At 40.0% G+C, this 21,918-nt stretch overlaps 2 protein-coding genes across 3 annotated transcripts in view; one reads left to right on the top strand and one right to left on the bottom strand.

Annotated features, from left to right (window-relative positions):
- Positions 1-63: 63 nt before the first annotated feature.
- golga3 (golgin A3) lies at positions 64-19,432 on the bottom strand. Of its 2 annotated transcripts, XM_088300714.1 has the most exons (25): positions 19,376-19,432; positions 18,190-18,430; positions 16,916-17,194; positions 16,466-16,578; positions 15,572-15,913; positions 15,198-15,508; positions 14,980-15,088; positions 12,080-12,386; positions 11,752-11,954; positions 11,544-11,681; positions 10,448-10,609; positions 9,947-10,315; positions 9,629-9,706; positions 8,941-9,204; positions 8,758-8,852; positions 8,165-8,381; positions 5,461-5,604; positions 5,153-5,350; positions 4,873-4,989; positions 4,650-4,789; positions 4,292-4,424; positions 3,895-4,017; positions 3,574-3,738; positions 3,048-3,214; positions 64-1,560 (listed from the first exon to the last, which is right to left on the bottom strand). In XM_088300714.1, the coding sequence occupies exons 2-25, from the start codon at positions 18,308-18,310 to the stop codon at positions 1,368-1,370; spliced, it is 4,488 nt and encodes a 1,495-aa protein (XP_088156840.1). In that variant the 5' UTR covers positions 18,311-18,430; positions 19,376-19,432; the 3' UTR covers positions 64-1,367. The 2 variants fall into 2 exon arrangements, with proteins under 2 accessions (XP_088156840.1, XP_088156830.1); XM_088300704.1 differs by having other exon boundaries at positions 15,198-15,913.
- Positions 19,433-20,603: 1,171 nt separating this feature from the next.
- The window catches only part of LOC148344622 (uncharacterized), a 33,529-nt gene continuing 32,214 nt past the window's right edge, over positions 20,604-21,918 (top strand). The window contains exon 1 of the mRNA XM_088300669.1: positions 20,604-20,822. Coding sequence (XP_088156795.1) covers positions 20,742-20,822 — 81 coding nt within the window. The 5' untranslated portion in view covers positions 20,604-20,741. The remainder of the gene's footprint in view (positions 20,823-21,918) is intronic.

Raw genomic sequence — 21,918 nt, 5'->3', positions numbered from 1 at the left:
TTACTCAAAATGTGGGTAAATTGCTAGTAAATATTGCTATATTATGAAAACGTGAAACAGACATCATTTCATCAATTTTAATCATAGAAAAAAATACATGACAAGAACAATTTTGAAAGATTCACAACACAGAATTAATGTTGATTTTAAGCCATTCCCTTTAAAATACACAAGCGTACAGGTGTACAGAGAACATTTAAAATTACCTACCCATCAGTTACAGGAATAAAAACCTCCCTCCCTGTCTGACGGCAGCACCCAACTGCAGAATTCTATTCTTATTTTAGTATTGGGAATACAGTAACAGCATAAGCCTGGAAATATTTGTTTTAATAACTCTGATTTTCTTTACACTATTAAACATTTATCATTAATTTACAACCATACGAAATGAAATATATATTAACGTCTGGAAACAATTAACTTAGCCCAGTAGTCAAACAAGATCATTATATGATATATGATCACCTCTCATCACCATGTGCGCAAAACATTTTGCAACATGCTACTTGCGTTCTTTCAGTTACATTTTCATCAACGGGCATGCTGTCAGTTAAAGGTGGCCCGCATACTTGTACAGATCTTCTCACTCAAAATATATTACATCTTGCACATACCCTCAGCAAAACAGTATTCATTTGAACAGATTACATAACAGTATAGAAAAGATTACTTAAGGCTTTTCCCACCACATACAAACCACAGAAGTCCATGCTAGACAAGAAACCCCCATACATAACGGAGACTCATGTTGATGCGGAGTATAAGAACGTGTGGTCAAACCATTACAATAAAAATGAAGACCTACTGCATTGTAACAACGAGAATCCCAAAAAGCTTCGTGTGCACGATGTTATGACCTTACCACCACCAGCTGCTTACCGGTCAAGCAGTAACCCTGTTAGTTAAATCCTGAATGAATGACATCAGCTGCGTACAGGCACAAAAAAATGGAAGAACAGATCTTAGCCACTGTGGCGTACTCACACCTCTTTACATTTTGTCGTCAGTCAATCGTCAAAGCCACTGATTCCAAAGGAGGAGCATACTGAAAATGTGAACAGCTCAAATGCTCTATCCCTTCCAACAAATTAGAATGTCAGTTTTCGGATTGGTGTGGTCAATGTGTAATTAAATCTTAATAAATAAGTGTCACAAGGGCACAACATAGTTTAAACATAGGACAAATAATACCAGCCAAAAGAATAAAGCTATAAGTATTACTCTGCAATAGCACTCTTGTGATGATTAAAGAAAAATGTCAAATGTTGACAGCCATTGTTTGAAAAGAAAAATGGAATAAATGACTGAACAGCAACTTTGTGGATAAAACTCCACCGTTGTCATAGCCTGACAAAAGTTTGCTTTTATGACTGCTGCTGTTCCGCTTCAATATTATTTTCCACCACTGTGTTGTTCGGCGGGCTCAATGCATTGGAAATGTTGTTTTGAAGACCCAGTTGAGCCAGTCCTTCTTCTGTGTTTGGCCATGAGCTGATTGACTCATGCACTGTTACTGTGTGCTCCTCCATCTGCTTTTGAAGGCTGTCCATCTCTTCCCTGACAAAAAAGAGGAAAAAACATCACAGTATATGCTATGTAACAAGGCACCGCTCTTTTCCGCAAAGTTATCCGCTGAAGTCTGAGGTGAGAGCACGCAAAAACATTGAACTTAAAGCGCAGTTTAAAAGATTTTTAAATTTAAACTAAAAGTATCATTCATGGATTTTGGGGAAACATAAAGTGTGAAATAATCATCCAAATTCCAATGCCACGTCACAAAGTCATTTTTCACGTTAAGAGAAGTTAAAAAATTATCAAAAGAAAAGGTGGTGTCAAAGCTCAGTTTCAATTTGCTTTTCATTAGGACAGCCATTTTTATTCTTTGTTTACTGAATATGTTGACCTGTTTTACTTGGAAAATTAAGCCTTTGCTTTTTTGAGGCGGATAACTCTTTGATTTAAGAAAAAAAGGGGAAAAGGCGTTAACTCAATGCTCAGCATTTGATTTATTTCCGCAGGAGATATTTTCCTTCTTTTTCTGGAAGTGGCGCCCTTAAATTCTTTAACCTGGAGCCTCTTTTACAGTTTGTTGAATGTGAAATAAACACCTTTTATTTATTTGACTGGGAAATGTGTTTAATGGTAACATTGCTAAATATTAAGTATACAAGTGTGCTCCATTCAAAATGACTCTAAATATTGAAACTATATAAAAATGTGAACATAGGCTAAACAATAAGCGAAGTTGGACTTTGGTTCGGACCTTTTAATTGGAAGAAACTTTAGTCGTGGACCTCTGCGACTTTTAATTCAATACCCCTGCCTTAGGGCTTATAAAAAAACCTCAAGATTCTTCCTTTTGTCTACCTGTGCACAGCATTTCTAAGCTTTCTCACTGAATTCTTTCATGTACAGTTACTTACACAAGTGAGGCACAATGACCTTGGCAAAAGAGTTGCGGTTTTCTTGGAAGCGCATACAGTACTTCTGCTCAAAAGTTTTCCGCAGGAGGATAAGTCAATGCTTTTGCGAAATATGTTCAGGGCAATTGACTTTGCGATTGCAAAAAAAAAAAATTTTTAAAAATCATGTTTTCTCCTCCTGAGAGGAAAATAATCCAAACTTGTTGAGACAAATGGGGTGACATAGAACATATTGTTTAAAAAAAAAAAGAAAAAAAAAAAGGTATTGAACCATGCTTAAAAAAATGTGCTAAGTTGGTCAGAAGAGTAAAGTTGGCACCGCTTGAATGTTCTTTTAAAAACTTTGTGCAAGCAAGGCAATTCAGCTTGCCGTGATGGATAAATAGTTTGATTTAAATTCACTCTGTTAAGTTCCTTTCCATTAAACAGGTCATGAATATTAGATTGAAATTTTCAAAAACAATCTATGGCATTTGGAGGTGCACAATAATGATGTGAAAGATGTTTGGCTTAACTGGCATTAGGATGAGGGGGTCCTTGGAAAAATGACGCCCCTGTAAGGGGTCGCTGGACCCAAACAACGTGAGAATTGCAGAATGAGAGTACAACAGAGCATCTTACTTGAGCTGCCGCAAACAGATGTGCAAGTTGTTGAGCGGCTCTTTGTTGACCGAAGTTGATGGTTTTAGTAACTCGTCAAGAAGTGAGGCAGGCACTGGGCAATCAGGGATCTTTACCGGCGTCACTGGGTTGGATGGGGTCCCTTCACTCTTCAACTCCATCCGTTGCTGTTACAAAAATAGAATTGCAGGGCTTTTTAGCTTCCTCAATGGAATTACTGTAATGGGTGAACAATGCTGGCTAACAACATGAAATTCTAAAAACTAACAATTTTTCCATTACTTGTTATTGCGTGACAGATAGTCAAATGCATTGATTAACCTGTTATGAGTATATTATTACTACTACTGATATAAATTATTACTATATATGTACGTTATTACTTGTATCAGAAGGGAATCAATTATTCAAAAACAGTGCATAGCTAACATGCTAAATATATGCTACAAACACACCAATCTAATATTCACACTTTCACAGATTGACTCTTCCATAAGCAATAACGTCAAGCAAAAGGATGCATCACCTTCCTCAGACGGTTCTGTTTGAGGTCCTGCTTGAGTTGCTGGTTTTGTAGCAGAATGGTCTTCATGCTGTTCTTCAGCTCACCCACTTTAGCTTGGAGCATAAACTTGTCCTTCCTAGTACCACTCAGCTCCTCCTGGACTGCCTCCAACTCTACCTTTATGTTCTGTGACAGACAGTCTTAAAATAAATCCACCCATTTGAAAAAGAGGCGGTGCTGATCATGATATTAATTACTGCTCTGGGCAACTTGTTCAGTGCCATTGTTTTTTTTTTTTTGTGTGTTCCTTATTTGACATTCATCATTTAAATAAATACTTGCCTGCAAAGCTGTGTGCAGGCTGTCCAGCTCCCTGTGCTGGCACTCCTCCATCATCTCCAACTGCTGCTTCTGAGTCTCAATCTCCCTCTGCCTTTGTTCCACCTCCCACTTAAGGTCCTCAACCTGTGAATCGTCAGCATTAGAATTTGGATGAGACAATGTGTTGGTCAGAACACATTTCCATATACTCAATATTAGGATTTTATTTGAAGCGATAAAAAAAGGAGACAGCAAAACTTTGTTTTTCAGTCAAACCGCAAAAAAAAAAACAATGTATTGGTCAGAACACATTTCCATACCCTCAATATTAGGATTTTATTTGAAGCAATAAAAAAAAAAAAGGAGACAGCAAAACTTTGTTTTTCAGTCAAACCAAAAAAAAAAAATACTCCTTTACCTCTTGATTAGTAAGGGGCTTCTTCGACAGCTCTTCATCTAGTTGTTTCTGGAGGATCTGGAGCTGGGAATGAGCTTCAGCCAGCTCCTCTTGGAATCTGTTGATCTCCAGAGCATGCTTCTCATCCTGTGATCTGTGGAAATATGCAATGAGGGTTGAAAAATGTGAAAAAAAAATCTAGGAAGTTTCCATTGCAAATATATCTGTTCTGTTTGAAAATGTAGCGACCAAACTTGACTTTTTATACGGAAAAATTAGACTTGCGGAAGTCCACTCTACCTACCTGTTATTTCCTCGATAAAATAATCAATATTTAATGTAAGCAATTTACAAAGACTGTATTCTGTAATGAACATACTGTAGCTTGTGGGCTTCATGTTGCAGAGCTTTGACCAAGTCTTCCTTGGCCTGCAGATATTTCTTGATCTCTGACAGTTCCAACATGGCAGCCCTGTAGTGCCTCCTATTGTGGGCTGCTTCAGCTTTGGCTGTTTCCACCTAGAAAGACAAATTAAATAATGAATAAGCATAAAGTCACTAAACCAAAACATGGCACCCCTGAGTGCACTGACAACTTGTACCTGTTCTTTAAGATCTTTGACTTTGCTTTTCTCTTTTTCTAAGGCAAGTTGTAGAGTTTGCACCACCTGCTTCATTTGTTGGTCCTCCTCCTCTTTGCGTTTCAAAACAGCTTGAACCTGAATAAGTGGGTGTATGAAAGAACAATTCACTACGGTTTATATAGGAATATGATCCTTCACGCTTGTTCAGTTTCAAGAAGCCCTCAGGATGCCACTATTATCCACAGTGTACATAAAACACTCCAACCTAACACCATTATTTCATCAATTCATGTATTACCTGCAAGTTGAGCTGTACAAGATCAGCCTCTCGCTTTGCCAAAGCAGATTCCAAGATGTTGGCATGTTCCCGCAGTGTGCTGTGGGACTGTGTCAGTCCAGATAATTTTCCTTTTTCGTGCTCCAGCTCAAGTGCAAGTTTCTTGTTCGCATCTTCTAGTTTTCGGATCCGCTTCTTGAAGCATCGGGACTCTTGTAGCTTTTGAAAAATTGACATAAGGCCATTAAAGAAGGCAGCAATGGAAAAACCAAGGCACGTGTTAGGGGATTTTTTAAAAACGAACACAATCCAAAAATGTTATGACCCACCTCATCTTCTAACTCCAGGACCTTCTCCTGGTACTCCTCCAACTCTGTGGAAGTGAGGTTAATTACTTCCTCAAGCTCCTTCTCTAACAATGCCTTGCTTTTGGTCACAACCTGCAGTGCAGTTTGAAGTGATTCAATCTTCTCCTGAGTAACAAACAAAAAATTGGGATTTAGAACGCTTGTCTTCAACAAAAACAATGACAGAATTTTTAGACCTTTATCTAAATGTGATAACTTTTCCACCCAATAAGCAATTACCAAGTTATTACAACAAAACCACTTGTGTGTAAAGATGGAACTTAAATGCATTAGGCTTTAAGTGACGTTTTTATTTTGGTGCACGATAATCTTAACATGAAAAACTAGTTTAAACCCAATGCATTTTCACCACTAAATGAGGACTCTCCAGCAAACATTGTGACTTCACTTGTCCCTTATTTATCTGCCTTCAAATTTAGCCATTGCTCTAACAACTTTAAAACATCTGAAGTTCTGAAGCCTTGTTGCTGTTTCATCTTGTGGTTATTTATAATCCCACTGACTCTTACTCTGGCTTTATAGCTGAATTTCCTTTTTAGACAATTGATACTTTTGGTTTCACACAGATAATAGATGAAGCGACCCCTAAAAATGGTCCACTAAATTGGGTCTTTCAACCTCAAATGTAAATTACCATGCAGTGCATACTACTTCTACAGTATGTCTGACCATTACTTTATAAATGTTGAAGCCTTGGCTCATTGCCTTCGTCCTGACCACAATGAAAATTATAGAGGCCACAATATCAGTTCATCAACCACTAGAGCACTCCGAGCTATTGCTTCCTTTCCATTTTATACACTGGTTCGAATGATAATCTCACAAATTATTTCTACACTGTTCTGTTTATTTGAGGATCATCATTAGTCTCTACCAGTGCAGAGACTATTATTCCTGGTGTTCACTCATAATCAATTTAAAACTTGAGAATTGGGGTGGCACGGTGGAAGACTGGTTACCACGTTACACTCACAGTACAAAAGTGAAGGGTTCAAATCCAGCTGCATGCGTAGTGTGTGGAGTTTGCATATTCTCCCCGTGCCAGCGTGGGTTTTTTCCCACATTCCAAAAACATGCATGGTAGGTTGATTGAACACCATTAATTATCCCTGGGTGTGATTGGGAGCGTGTTTGTTTGCTTGTCTTTGTGTGCCCTGCAATTGGCTGGCATCCAGTTCAGGGTGTACCCCGCCTACTGCCCAAAGACAGGCTCCGGCACGTTCACAGCCCTCGTGAGGCTGATAATGGATGGTTAATGACATTTGGTACATTTAGTAAGCACATATTAGGCACAAGTCAAATTATGTTCAATTCAACAACTTTCAAGATAGAAGTGATTATAGACGAACTGGCAGACCGTTCAAAATTACCGACAGAAGCGCGGTTAAAATAACATGACGGACTGACCGACTGATTACAGCTCAACTTGAAATTGTAAATCTAACATGCCTTTGTTCGTCATTGTTAATGTAGTGTTGAAACTCACTATTAGTGGTAATAATCCAAATGGCAGGGAACTTTCTTTAAATAAAATCCTGAGGGCGAATGTCGAGACAAATGTTGAATACATGAGCAAAATGTATTTTATACAGATATAATATAATGCAATATATGTAACTATTGTTTGGCGGCTCTTTGTTGACTACTTGTGTTAAAAAAGACAGTTGTTTAAAGTTCCCTTGGGTGCTATGTCACGGTACACTTCGCCATTTACCTGTGCGAGGTGTTTTTGCTTTTGCTTGTGTCGCCAAATGCGGAAATAAATTGTGTGCATGTACCTGATTATCCTACCAGTAGTACCAGGTACCACTCAGAAAGATCATTTACTATTAATTGTAAAGGCTTTCTTTCAGTTCGCTAGTATGCTACCATGCTACAGTGTAGTACAGTACATGTCGTATAAGGACCCTTTTTTGCCGGTCAGTCCCCCGCCCCCCGGCCGCGACCGGGTTACCCTTCCGGCCTCGATCCTCCAGCCGTATTCATAATAATTGTCTACCCCGTGCTAAAAAAACAAAAACAAAATGCGTCCGTGCATGACGCCAGAGATGCTAATAGCAGAGGTTTATTTAAAGATAATTAGCTGGCCAATTTACTATTCAAATCTGCTTACCTTATTATGGGCATATTATGGTGGTAAGTGAGTCGTCAAACCAAAGTGGGTTAGTGGTTTGACGACGTCACGTATGTGTGCACTTGTCCCACGCATAGGCTAGCTGTCTTACACAGAGAGCAGAACTAAGCTGTTACTCTCTTCGTCCCCCTCTTCATCTTGGTCTCCTTTTTCGTTTACTTCTTCTTCTTTGTCTCCTTCTTCATGGTTTCATTCTTCTCCACAAACGTGCCCAATGCAAGGAAATGCACACAGTTGGTAGTGGTGCTTTTGACGCATTAGGAGGCAATTTTTGTCAATTTCGCCGAGTAGGTTGAAATGAACTTTTAGCCGCCTCACGACCACACCACATGCACGAAGGCCGATTAGTAGGCCGGACTAAAATCAACCAACGATCTTGCTAAGTCGAGCCCTTTCTTAGAATTTGTCACAACCCCCCGCCCCAAAAATGAGCATCTGGCTGGATCGCAGGGCTGGACCTTTCTGCCCCCGGGACGGACTGCTCAGCTCTGGTCATATGTTTCAAGGTGTTACGATCTGACAGTTTTATACCTGCAGTATGTGGTTGTTTCCACCATCTGACATCTGAGCTTTGAGCTTAACCAGCTCAGCCTCAGTCGTCTCCTTGTCAGTCAGGGCCTCTTGCAGCCTTCTACTCAGGATGCTCACAGCATTTTCATATGCCTTGTGTTTGGCCTTCATCTCCTTCTGAGCGCTGGTCAAATCTGTCCCCAGCCGCTTCATACGCACTTTTTGCTCCGAGATGGCTCTATTTCAAGCAAATCATAAAATGCATTATATTAAGGAGAAAGCTGAAATGACCATGTTGAATGAATGTATACAATTTTACAACATACTCATGCTGAAAGGTCTTTGTGATGTCGCTAATCAGGCTGATAAGCTCTCTGATTAAGAGACTACTAGGCATAGTGCAATGTAAACAATGTAAAAGAAAAAGAGTGTCTAGCAGTACATGGGTACACTTCTTGTCCAGGCCAACAACTGTTTTTATATATATATATATATATATATATATATATATTTATTAAAGAAACAAACATGAAAAGAGATTGTGGTCCAAATCACTTAGGCAGTAGGCAGGAATTATTCAAGTGCTACTAGGTTTTGTGTCCAACATGACTCACTTTTTGGCTTCGGTTTCCATTTTCTCCACTTGTTTCCTAAGACTTTCATTCTCTTCTGTTACAGCCGCGAGCTGACTCTGATCAAATTGCATGGACTGTGAAGGAAAGTAGCAAGGCTTCCAAAAATAAATCATCACGGACTTTACTGAATTTACTTGGAGAAACTGCAGCACTTCTAATTACCTGGATCTGTGTTTCAAGTTGGTCTCGTTCTCTTTGAATGTCTTGTAGATGACTTTCCATGTTATTAATCTGTTCTTGGACTCTGAGTACTTCTTTCTGCAACCGAGCCTGCTCCAAATCAGCCTTTTGTTTCTCTCCTTGAATGTCCAGAAGCTCTTGTTTTAGGTCCTTCACCTCTGCCAGAAGACGCTTTTTAGTGGACTTAAGCTCACTGATCAACTGATCCTTGGAATTAGCATCCCGACGGTAGGCTTCCAACATCACCTGGGAAGAAAGACGTAGCATAATATTGTTCATGGGTTTATCAATTTTACTTGCACTTGATAGCTCAATATAGTTATGATTGAAGCCAAAAGTAATCTGTCAGAAAACACAGCCTGGATAAACTGAAGTCTTAGAACTTCTGTAGCTGTGACAGTCAACCAGCTCAACAATGCATCCTCCCACGAAAACATCAACAGTAGCAAGAGGGGGTATTCTCACAATATTATTTTGTATTCTACTTTTATTCAACAATGTCCATCAACTTGAATGACACACTCCATACTTGCAGGGAAATTAAGTGCCTGTTTGTAATGCTAAAATACATAGCCCTGAATTTCTACCAACAGTTTTCCCTCCACAGTTGATTACATTATTTACGATATATTTATGTAGCAATTTCAGAATGACAATTTAGATTTCTTACCTTTTGTTGTTGGAAGTGTTCCTTCAATTTTTGAACTTGTTTTTTCAAGGAACCATTTTCTTGTTGTAGTTGTTCAATCTAAAACAAAGAAAATGCCCATCATACTACATATCAAATAGCAAAAAATAATTTAACACCCAAAACAACTCAACACAGCATCATTATAGCCAAAAATAAATCACATTCCCGAAATATATTGCACAGATTAAAAACTTTCCTTCAATGAATACCAAGTTAAAACAAGTTTTGTCACAGCTCTGTCTATATCTTTATGCAACTTAAACTCTAAAGCAAAACTAACCGACATTTGTTGCGCACCTGACTGGTTTTAACCTGAACGTCCTGTTTGAGTTGATCCAACACATCTGATGCCACCAAAACATCCTCTCCAAGCCGTTCAGCATTTTCATCAAGTTGGCTCTTGTCAGCTCGGGCCGTCTGCAATGCTACCTCCAGAACAATCTTTTCATTCTGGAGGTACTGGATGTTGTCATTTTTGCTATTGCTCTCTGCCTGTAACTCAGCCAGATGGGCTTCCAACTCTACGTATCGAGCCTCGAGCTGGTTGATTGACAGCTCTTTGGTATGCAGGTTCTCCTGAGTGGTGGTCAACTGGCGCATCAGCTCCAGATGTTCTTTCTGGAGAGACTGCAGCTGCATGTCCTTCTGAGAAAGGTTCAACTTCATCTAATGAACAGAAAACAAAGATCAAGGTGTGGATAAGCTAATCACGTTTACAATTTTTCTCGTAGCACAAGAAAAAATAAAATCTTCCAAAAGATTTTAATGACAGTCTGACATTAGAAAGCAGATGACTACCTGTTCTAGCTCCATTTCCAAGGTATTGGCAGTGTTAGCCACTTTTATTAAGCGCTCCCGTTCTTCCTCAAACTCTTCTAGTTTGTGTTGCAGGTCATCCTCCACCATAGTCTTAGCATCCTGGATCTGCTTGTAAGCAGCTTCTTGAGTCATCATGTCTGCCTACAATGCAGAGAGCAGAAGGTCAGAATCATAATACTGAAAACATTGACGTGCATTGTCAAATTAAGTACTACTGTATGCTGTTCTCGCCACTTTAGATTGGTCAATTTGTAGAAGTAACAGACCTGTGTGGTGAGGACCAATAATTGTAGATTTGTGGAAAAACGTGAAATTAACAAAACTTGGACATTGTGGGTTTCCACCCGACTGACAATTATGCTAAATCGTGCAAAGCATGCCGTATATTTGTCAAGAATTTACAGTGGATATAAATTTGTTTCCAAAGAGCGATAGATGAGAAAGAGAGATTTTGTTAATGTCATCTGTAGCACAGAGCAGCGCACAACAAAATGTTTGTTGTGTCAGCTCTGCTATAAACAATGAAGAAATGAAATGAGCAGCAATAAACTGGAGACAAGGCTTTGAGGGAAAAATGACGGGTATAAATGTAAACACCAGTCTAAATAGGTGCAAAAACCGCAGGCAAAAATTTAACAATATTATTATATTGAATTAAATATTATGATAACAAAATCTACAGAGAACTATTGCGTACTCCTCCAAAATCCCCCAAAGTCCAGTAACTGCTTTAAAAGGAAAAAAATATATACCGAATAAAACAAATGGGACCAAGATAAGTCTTGAAAACTTTCTGCACCGTTAATGTGACGTACACCAGTACAACTCAAAACAAATAAATAAATCAATGTATATAAAAATAACCACAGATAATTATGTGTATTCTATAACTGGGGATGTGACTGTTCGCAGGCATTTTTTAATCTGATTAGTTAATTCTGAACACAACCATATAACGAGTTATTAGTAGGTGTGCGTTGAACAGAGGTGTGTAGACTGAATATCCACTGCATAAAGTTTTTATGCTCAGTTCAGTTTCAACATGCATTCATCCAAAAATGAAAAAGGGATGTACCTCGATGCTCTGCAGCTGAACAGCAATACGCTCTTTTTCTTTGATAGAACGGTGTTGTGTCTCAGTCAATTGGTGGGACAGTGTCACATTCTCTAGCTTCAGATGTTCGAGAACGCCAGTCTGGGTCATTTTTCCAGCCTAAGAAAGAAGATATATTCTACAGTAATTAGCATACATCAACAACAGCAACAAACCTTTTCCATTTTACCTGCATGTTAGCCATTTCACTTTGCAGTCTCACTCGGGCCTCCTGAGCCAGGCCTAGCTGTTGCTGGTACCACTGCCTGACCTGCTGGAGAGAGTCAATCTCTGCCTGAGAGGTTTTCAGTCGACTCTGGAGAGTGCTGCGCTCCAGCTGGACCTGTTGTAGCTGGTTCTGAAGACCACCCATTTGCAGTCGCATATCCTGGACTGCAAAATTAATGAATGTTATTGTTAGATACACATAATATAAATGTGTATTATAATTCATTTGGCCTTTAAAAAGATTGAGTGAATACCAATCAGGCTGGCTTTTAAGCTGACTGAAGTCTCACCTGTATTGTCCCTTGACGCGAGAGTCTTTTGCATTTCATCTACCTTCCCCATCAACCTGTTGTATTGGTCTTCAGCCACATTCAGGTCATTGCATAGTGATGCCAGACTGGCATTTTTGCTCTCCAAATTGCCTTGGAGCTCCACCATTGCCTTCTCTAGTTGGCTACAACTCTGCCGCAAAGTGCTGACTTCAGTTGTGAGGACACTCTGTTTTTCCTGGCTAAACTGAACCTCTGCCTTCTGAGCCTGCATCTGAGCATTTACGGTGGCAAGCTGGGCCTGGAGCTCCGTCTTCTCCTTTAGAGCCTGGTGGACAGGACAGGATAATGTATAAGAATTTGCACTGAATCATACAGTATTTCCAAATTAACGTCTGTTTGCTGTAAACGGGTAACTGGTGCAACTTCAGTGAGTAACTTTAAATATACTGTAAACACTATAGGCAAAAGAATAAGGCAAAATGATATCAAGGAAGTAAAAGGTACAAATTAGGTGATCCCTCTTTTTGCTACCACGAGAGCTTCCTTTCTCTTACGGAAAACGTTCTATGAATTGAATCTTGCTGATTCGTCAAAAATAAGAGTTGGAGGTTTGTGTTGGACCCAAAGGAGGTCTGTGCAGGCTTTTCTACACCAAACTAATTCCGCCATGTCATAAAAATTAAATTTTAATTGGAGGACAGTCTAGCTTGTACAAAAAAAAAATAATCTTCCCCACTGTAAAGTATTATCAACAAGTTGAGAAAGCATATAATTCTCCAAAATCCATTGGTAAAATGACAAATTAAGATTTAGGTAGAAAAATCAATGTCGTTCAACTCCTGAGGGAGGTGCGTCTGAATTCCTGTCTATATAGTGTAAATAAGAAGTTTAAAATCATCAACAAAATTCAAACCATTTGATTTTTGTGCTCAATCAGAGCATGTGCAGACCGGCCTTTTCAAGGACTACTGTGCAACTAGCTATGTACCGCATTGTTTGGAAAAAAATGTTTACCGGTGTTTACAGTTATGATTATTATACTTTTTTTAAAAGCCATTGGTGTGACACCATTCTTTGTAATTAGAATTAGAAATCCCTTTATTGTCATTGTACTCAAGAGTGCAACGAGATTAGAGAGTAAATGGGTGTCTACGTTATAACGCGGGATCGTGTTATATAACATGGACACCGGCAGCTAATAAAGTGAGGTGCCCCATATGTAATATTTTCTTTCCTTTTTTTTCATATTGGCTGAATTTAAATGTGGTTTTAAATAAGGGGGACGCTTTGTTGTCGGGAAGTAACAGTAAGTATGCCTTTTGGACTTTCTCATGTAAAACTGAGGAAAACTGTACAGCCGGTCTACTGTTCCACCACCAGGATGAAAACCACACTGCTCCTACCGAATCCGGGATTCAACTTCCTGACGGACCCTCCTCTCCACCACCTCTCAATAGACATTTCCAGGGAGGCTGAGGAGTGTGATCTCCCAATAGTTGGCAAAGACCCTCCGGTCCCCCTTCATAAGAAGGGGAGCCACCACCCCAGTTTGCCAATCCAGAGGCACTGTCCATGTCATGTTGCCGAGGCGTGTCAAATAGGACAGCTACACAACATCCAGAGCCTTTAGGAACTGCGAGGAGTTTAACCACCTCGGTGACCTCGACCACAGAGATAGGAAAGCATGCCTCAGAGTGCTTCATGGCCTCGCCAAACTCCTCCCAGGCCCGTGTTTTTGCCTCGGTGACCCACAAGGCTGCATTCTGCTTGGCCTGCCGGTACCCATCAGCTGATTCAAAAAGGCCCAATAGGACTCTTTCTTTATCTTGACGGCATTCCACACCGCTGGTGACCATCAACAGGTTCGAGGGTTGCCGCCACGACAGGCACCGACCACCTTACGGCCACAGCTCCGGTCAGCTGCCGAAATAACAGAGGTACGGAACATGGTCCAGTCGGACTCAATGGACGTGGGCAAAGTTATGCAGAAAGTGGGAGTTGAAACTCTTTCTGACAGTGGACTCTTCCAGACGTTCCCAGCAAACCCTCACAATACGTTTGGGTCTGCCAAGTCGGATCGGCATCTTCCCCCACCCTCTGAGCAAACACACCACTAGGTGGTGATCAGTTGACAGCTCGGGCCCTTTCTTCACCCGAATGTCCAAAACATGCGGCCGCAAATCCGGCTACCCTCTCGTCTACCCCATTGTACGGGCGCTAAGCTGGGGGGCAATAAGTATGCCCACACCTGCTTTGCATCTCTCACTGTGGGCAAATCCAGAGTAGAAAAGAGTCCAGCCCCTTTCGAGAGGACTGGTACCAGAGCCCAAGCTGTGCATGGAGGCGAGTCCAACTATATCTAGTCGGAACTTCTCTGCCTCGCACACCAGCTCAGGCTCCTTCCCTGCCAGAGAGGTGACATTTCATGTCCCTGGAGCCAGCTTCTGTAATTGGGGGGTTGGACCGCCAGGGAACCTGGCTTTGGCCACACCCAGTTCTCCCGGCACCCGACCAATTTGGTCCCTCCCACATGTGGTGAGTCCATGAGAAAGGGGACCCAGGTTGTCCTTTCGGGCTGAGCCCGACCAGCAGATGCTGGGCTTCGAGCCCCATCTCCAGGTATGGCTCCAGAGGGAGGCCCCGGTAACCCGCGTCCAGGCACGGGAAAACACAGTCCAATATTTGCATTCATTATAGGTGTCTTTTGAGCCATACTGGGTCCGATATAGACCTGCTTGCCATGGGTGACCCTGCCAGGGGCATAAAGCCCCAGACAACTTAGCTCCTAGGATCATGATAAGGTAACCAAAGGTTCACCTTTGTAAAAGGCAGAATATTTGATTTCCCTAATAATGTTTAGCACTATTTTGCCATAATGTTGTGGCTGGTCAGTGAATTTGTGAAGGAGTCATTCTAACCTGGTTGGCCTCAGATGACAAAGATTCCAGTTGGCCTTCAAGTCTCATTTTTTCTTTCAGCACCTGCAGCACTTCATCATGCCCCATGACAGAACTCTCTAAAGAGACACTGAACAATATAAACAACAACTGTGTTACAATAGTTATTTGACAGACCAAAAATAAAATCACATACTTGGATTCTTTTAATTTAAAAAAATAAATAAATAAATAAATACCTGCTCGAGAAGCTGTCTCGGCGGCTCCGTGGTTCTGCAGAGCCTTCTTGCTCCAATTCCTGTAGGTGCTGCTCATCACTGGCTGCTTGCAAAACTTCGTGCAGGGAGGGGAATTGACCCATGGCCTCCGGAGCAATTTCCCGTCCCTCAACCGTGTAGGTCCCTTGCTGCCTCTCTATGGCAGCAGAGAACATGGTGTTGGTTCCCCTGGTAGAAGCGCTGCTGTATGATGAGTTGTCACTGTCATTGCCATCATTTCCAGGCCTTCCTGCTGATTCACCACCATCAACCTCAGGGACAATTTCCCCCACCTGGAGCGAAACACCAGATCGCACTTCTCCCTCAAAGGTGCCCAAATGTGACATCACGCTGACCTCGGACAGAGTGGATACTGAGCTGATAGAGGACTGAAGGGAGGCCATGGTGTTGTCTGCAGTCTTTATTCCACCTACTGCATCGCCGCCACCATCACTCTCTGGAGATTTGTAGTCAGCCAAAGAGTGGATCTTGCTTGTGCGGGAGGATCTGGATTTCTTCTCCTTGGTGGGGGGAATTCCTAAACTCCCCAATTTAGGACCACGGGGTACACTGGTCCTCAGGAAGGAATATTCCTTGGTCATGGCGACTGTATTGGCCCTGGGAAGAGCCTCAGGATGCAGCATTAACTCTGGATCCAGAGTACTGAATGGTCTGCTTCTTGGTGTGCTGCGGTGAGACTAAAACAAAGAAATATGTAGTCATACTAGCAATATAGCTAAGTATAATATGGTGAAGTTACTAAGCCTGCTTTATGCCATCAGCCAACTGATCAAATGAAGAGCAATATCTCAGAAAATGCTTCAATGAAACTTTAAATCCATGTACTGGCAATGCATATCGTCACCCTTTTAAAAATAATGGCCTAAGTTGTATTTTGACAAAAGTTTTTTTTTTTTTTTGGTCATAAACGTCCCCTCAGGATGCTGGCCACCACTGCTAAAATTGGCTACATAGTCTAATAAATCATCCAATTACCATATACTCTTGAAAAGCAACAGTAGAAATAATATAATCAGTATTTTGACTTTTTTTGTATCATCTGAAATTTTAATTTTTTTAAATAACCAAGGTCATTATTTTAGGAAGGTGCTGATATGTCTACCATGTGTGTGGTCTTGAAAAACAGACAGTGGCATGAAAGATGGCTGAAAAAAACAGTGTTGGTTGTGACAACGCTATGTCAACTGGATACATTATTTAATTGTGACAGAGGCTGACTTTTCTCTCACCCGCTCCTTCTGTCTTTGCACTCTGTACTGTTTTAGCTGTTCTTCCAGACGTCTGCGAGCCTCCAGACGAATCTTCTCCTCATTTTCCATCTCCAATGAAGGCTGCTGGTTGGCTAAAGAGGAAGGGCATTCATCCAAAAGGAAACGTTAACAGCTGTCTGAAATAACATACTCATGAATGACTGCAATGGCATTATGCAGATAAAGAGGCCAAGTGTGAATCCCTTAATGCAACCTTTTATAATAAAAAAAATAATAATCCTGGAAAATAGGCCATCACAACTTTTAATCAACCCGACGGACGTTGAACAAAAGTGATTTGCTTGACTCCATCTACCCAAACACAATAGAAGTAAAGAATGTTAGTTTAGTGAATAACTTTACACTATGAAGTGAGGTTATAAACAGACTTGGGACAGATGGGCATTCACGCAACAAATTCATGCTTACACAAATCTGTCTCCTGCATAGGCATACTGAGTCGGAGTGACTGCAATGCATCACCCGTGTGACCCGTGACCTCCGCGACAGCCTGCTCAGGTTCAAGCATCACGGGTGGACAAGCAGTCACCCCTGGGGAAGCCTCCTGAGTTTGGGAGTTGACTGAGGAGCTGTCGCTTTGTGGAAGGGCTGTTGGAGACAGGGACCCATTTGTAAGGGAGCTCTCTGCAGCAGCAATGCCCTCTGACATTTCGTCTCCATTTGGCATCACATCCGAGCTGATGGGACCTGAAATGAAAGAGTCCCAAGGAATGTGACGGTGAGTCATAGTATGTATTGTGGACTAGAATGCAAAGTGAATGTGATTCGGTTGGCAAACTGGCTGAGCAACTATGACAACACTCAGCGGCACAGGCTAATTCCTCCAGTGGAGAGAAAGTCTTAAAGGGGAAGTCAACTCAAAACTGTTCTTTACAATAATATATTCTCTGATTAATATTGCATTTGTGGCATATGAATTAAGCAGTAAAATCCACTTGTTTTCATCCATGATGGTGGTTGCCTGAGCCCAGAAACTGCAATGCCGTTTTAAGGGAACAGCAAGAGGCAAAATGTCTGCAATTTGAGATGGATTAAAAAAAAAAGAAAATGTGTGGATTTTCTTTTCCCTAAACGCAATATTAATTAGAATGTCGCGTTTAGACTGATTTGACTTGACTTTACTGCCCGTCTAAGGCTCTGATGCCCTGCTAATTTTATTCACATCTAGCATCATCATGCTGCTAAAACATCACATGCATTTGGATACTAGTTTCAGATGATGAAGATAGGTCATTGTAAGATAAACCAAATGTAGAAGAAACAGGCTCAGCTGTGTAAAGATCAAATTTATACCCAAGTCAGAGAATAATCATGACAAACTTATCCCTGAGTTGTGTCGTGTACAAATGGTGGAACGTCTTTTGTGTACCAAGTTTGGGCTGATTTTTCCCTTTGTGATCCAAGGTGTCATGCTAATGTTTGTCTCTGTGTGCCATGCAATTGACTGCCGAAAGAAATTCATGGTCAAGCCTGGCTTTGACGGGTTGGACAACTTGACTGGTTGGTGGGTGCAGACAGCCACGAGTTGGTTATTCCAGTTTCAAGGTATGCATACATTTTCCCCTCTCACCATTGAGCTCAAACAACAGCAGATGTTCAGTAGTGAGCACATGTAGAGTCAAATGAAGACCACAGACGAAGCAATCAAATCATATTCCACCAAAAAAAGCATCAGCACTAACCATTTTGAATCCCCTTGGTTGGATTTGGATTGCCATTGAGACCTTGCTCCTTCAAATGTTGCTCATTTTCATCTTCTTGGAATTTTAATGTGCAGTCATCTTGCCCAGAATTGATCTCCATTTGAGCAATGTATTATTCTTTAATGTCCATTGTTTAATGATGATGTTTCTGGGTCCTCGTTGGTAAGCAACACAATAACTGAAAGCAGGTGCGTTCCAAGATCCAGAAAGTAATACAGCACTGAAAAGAGAAGTCAATCTCAGTGAAACAAATGCATAATAATATATAAATATATAATAATTAGGGAAAAGCGCAATGTCATAGACAAAGTAAAGATTTTTTATGATGCTCAATAAAATTAAAATTATTTCATCTAAAACGTAAGAGAGTGAATGGCTAATAAGACTATTTTGTTGTTAGTTAATCAGACAGCGTGGTGCTAATTTTATTGGTTGCTTTAATTGGCAACACAATTTTACTCTTCCGTAGAACGAAAACAACAATACATTAAGTTAAATACCGTGTCTAACGGATTAAGGGCAAGTGCACATCATTATTTATTCTTGGAAAATTAGCACCGATCTGACAACAAACGATTCATACCCCAGGAATTTATTAAACAGATGCCGCAATAACAATACATTACATCAACACGCCCAACTGTCAATTTGAGTTGACGTAATTGTAAATTAAACAAGATGCTCATATTAGGGATGTCGACGGCAATTAAAATATTTTTAAAAAGTTGTCAATTCCAGTTGTATCGAACCTTTCTGAACGGCACCAATTGGTAAACATTGGTTTATTTCACGCAGTAAAGCTGAAGTTATCAATTGAAAACAACAACAAACTCACATGCAAGCAAATTGCACGAAATACTCGGAAATCGCAAGTAACAAAGACGCAGTGCGTAATTGCAACCATAAATAATATACACTACATTTTAGCTGATGGTGGCTAAAAAAAAAAGCTAGCTATATGTTTGCGATGGGGGACCGGTCAAGCTAACATCAAAGTTGCTAACTCGGTCGCTGGAAAAGTCAGAGCCCGGGTTTAGATTACATTTTTAAATCATCACATAAATATGACAATAAATGCGTTTCGTCTAAGATGATTTAAACGACTATGGGCTGGCTATAAAATGACAAATTCAATAAGTACATTAAAATCATAATGAAAGCTCACCATACAAGGTTCGCCTTTTACTACGTGGCTGTTTGCTTTCCGTTTCCTAATATGTCCGACTGGAAACAACAAATACACTGCACATGCATGTATTACATACATGGAATGGAATTCAATGTGTCGTATAATTCTAAATGATTGTATTCACAAAAAATACATAATTGCAAACAAATGCATTTGATTATCTAACACTTTAATTAATCTGATAAATCTATAAATACACACGTGGCCTTTACAATATTGCTCTGCTGTCTCATGTTTAGCCTGTCATTCAAAAGCCAAAATAATATTCATAGAAAATGTGCATGCATGTGATACCAACTGATGTAAAGCTCATCCTCCATAATGTTGTTTGTTATAAATACGTACATCACCAAGCAACACTTGATTTTTAAACATGAAGTAGACCTGAAAACACAACTAAAAAGGGGAGGCGGGAGATGTAACGCAAGTAGTTCAAACAAAAGCAAATAAACAAACAAATAAATTAATAAATAAACGCGTTTTTTAAATCCACAATTTAAAAACTGATCATGCAATAGATGGCTGTTGGTGCAAAGAAAATGTCAAGTACTATGACATAGTTCGAAACAATCACAGTGGGTGATTTTAGGTGGATAAAAATAAACAACTGTTCAAAAATTAAACCATGACAAATTGAGCATATTTGAGTGTATTTCTGTCGTTTGAATGATTTTGAAATATATCAGTATGTGCGTTGGCACCATCTAGCGAGATTTCTCCAAAATAACGACAGTACAGATAAAAACAGATACGCGCTGGAATCCAAAGTAAATAGTTTCGAAGATGATATTATTTGGCCTCGACATTGACTATTTTTGTTGCTGCAATGAAAAGTATTTTACATCCTATCTTGCTGACACGGGGTTACTTTTATTTTCCATTCTCACAAAAGGGGCACATTTTATAGATGCCCACAAACATAAATGATTTTTTAAAAAAACGTTTTTGTAAGTTTGTGAGTGATTACATTGTCAACTCTGCACATGCCCCTACTGCATTTTATTAATTTTAAGTCTAAATATGTCGAGCCCAAAAGTCAATTATTGTATTACAGGTGCTGAAATCTGCACTGCATGATAAATGAACTCATATAGAATGTTGTAAAATAAAAAGACAACTCACATTCCGTGAGCAATACAATTAAGAGTATGTGAGCGTGTTTCAATTGAATTGTTCTAATGAAGGATGTGGTCAAGCCGGATTGTAGTAGTAGGGGGGTCTGGTCCCGTGTCGGCGTCATGAACGATGGAGGCGCGCTCCCGACACTTCAGGTGAATGAGAGGGAAGAGGAGCAGAACACGGTTCACAGTGATCGTATTTAGTAGAGACAATTGGAGAAAAAATGACTAGCATTTCGTCGCTTGGGGCGCATGTTTTCATGAATGTTTATCTACTCTTCCTGGTGGGATGCGTTGCACAGAAAGTAAGTATGGTAACTGAATAACGGATTGTCAAAGTTTGATCTCGTTGCCCACGTTGAGTATCGTGCTATATGGCACCTAGAAGGCATTAACTTCGTTCGCAAATCTTTATATTGAACATTTGTTTGCGCCGAGACAAAATAACTATTCACAATCCACAGAAAACAAATAGTATTTAATGAAGTGAGCGAGTCAGCGAACACGTCACAAATCTGCGTGGAGTACACTACCCGTAACAGAGCACTTGTTCATTTAATTGGCAGCGTTGTTGGGATTGTTTGTTCTTTTAAAATATTGTAAATCCGGAAATGATACACGTATATATTATAGTTTAACAGTAAGACATTCACTCATAGGATAATTTCCATGTCTGGTGTACTTTTTTAAATATAATTTAAGGATTAGTGTGCAAGCGGGCATGAAGTTCACAGTGAATTAAGAAACTACATAGGAAAACGAGTTTATGTAGTGCATCTGAATAAATCTTTCGTCTTCGGTAGGTGCGAGCCCTGCATTTTATGATTGAGGCATACGTCTTTGCAAATTAGTGTCAGTGACCTGCATGTTTGGAAGTAATTCGAATTCCATTGCACCATGCTGATGCTAACTTGCAGACCTTTGCCAAAATTGCCAAAACTTTCATAAATGTGTTTAATAGCAACTCAGTTGGATGTGATTATTGTTTTAGTTTGCTCTTCCATATTTGAGAAGGAGAATCCGAAGTTCCAATTGCTGAAATGAAAACTGCAATATGAGTCGTTTAATATTTTGTAAGCCTCTAATTGAGACAAATAACAAGTCTTAACTTTTTAAAATGATCAACAAGTGTGTAAACAGGCAGGCGGTGTCTATGGGGTCACACTTGTTGCACAGTCATTTAAATAGGAAGTGTTTCATAGTTTGACTTGGAATGTCACTCTCTATTACATTAACACAATAAAGTGCAAATTGCTAGTTGCTTGAGCCTTCAATATGGGTTTGAGACCCTCACTTGCTTATTTTATTAGTGCTAGTCATTAATTCAGTATTATACAATAGAACTTAATTTGTATAGTGCATTTGATAACAGTTGCAGCTTTTAACAAAGCACTTTAAAAA

The sequence above is a fragment of the Idiotropiscis lumnitzeri genome, chromosome 1 (genome assembly GCF_059441095.1).
Source record: "Idiotropiscis lumnitzeri isolate Australia: NSW breed Sydney's pygmy pipehorse chromosome 1, RoL_Ilum_1.0, whole genome shotgun sequence".
In the NCBI taxonomy this organism is placed as follows: domain Eukaryota; kingdom Metazoa; phylum Chordata; class Actinopteri; order Syngnathiformes; family Syngnathidae; genus Idiotropiscis; species Idiotropiscis lumnitzeri.
Note: the sequence above shows the minus strand (reverse complement) of the source record. Positions and strands in the feature narration are given on the sequence as shown.

What these genes read in the sequence shown, in the direction of transcription:
- golga3 (XM_088300704.1), bottom strand. Translation starts at nt 18,310, where the DNA reads ATGGAGATCAATTCTGGGCAAGATGACTGCACATTAAAATTCCAAGAA. An exon ending in TGCAAAGACAGAAGGAGCGG is followed by an intron (nt 15,914 to 16,465) that starts GTGAGAGAAAAG and finishes TCTTTGTTTTAG; the next exon opens with TCTCACCGCAGCACACCAAG. An exon ending in GTGAAATGGCTAACATGCAG is followed by an intron (nt 11,682 to 11,751) that starts GTAAAATGGAAA and finishes CTTCTTTCTTAG; the next exon opens with GCTGGAAAAATGACCCAGAC.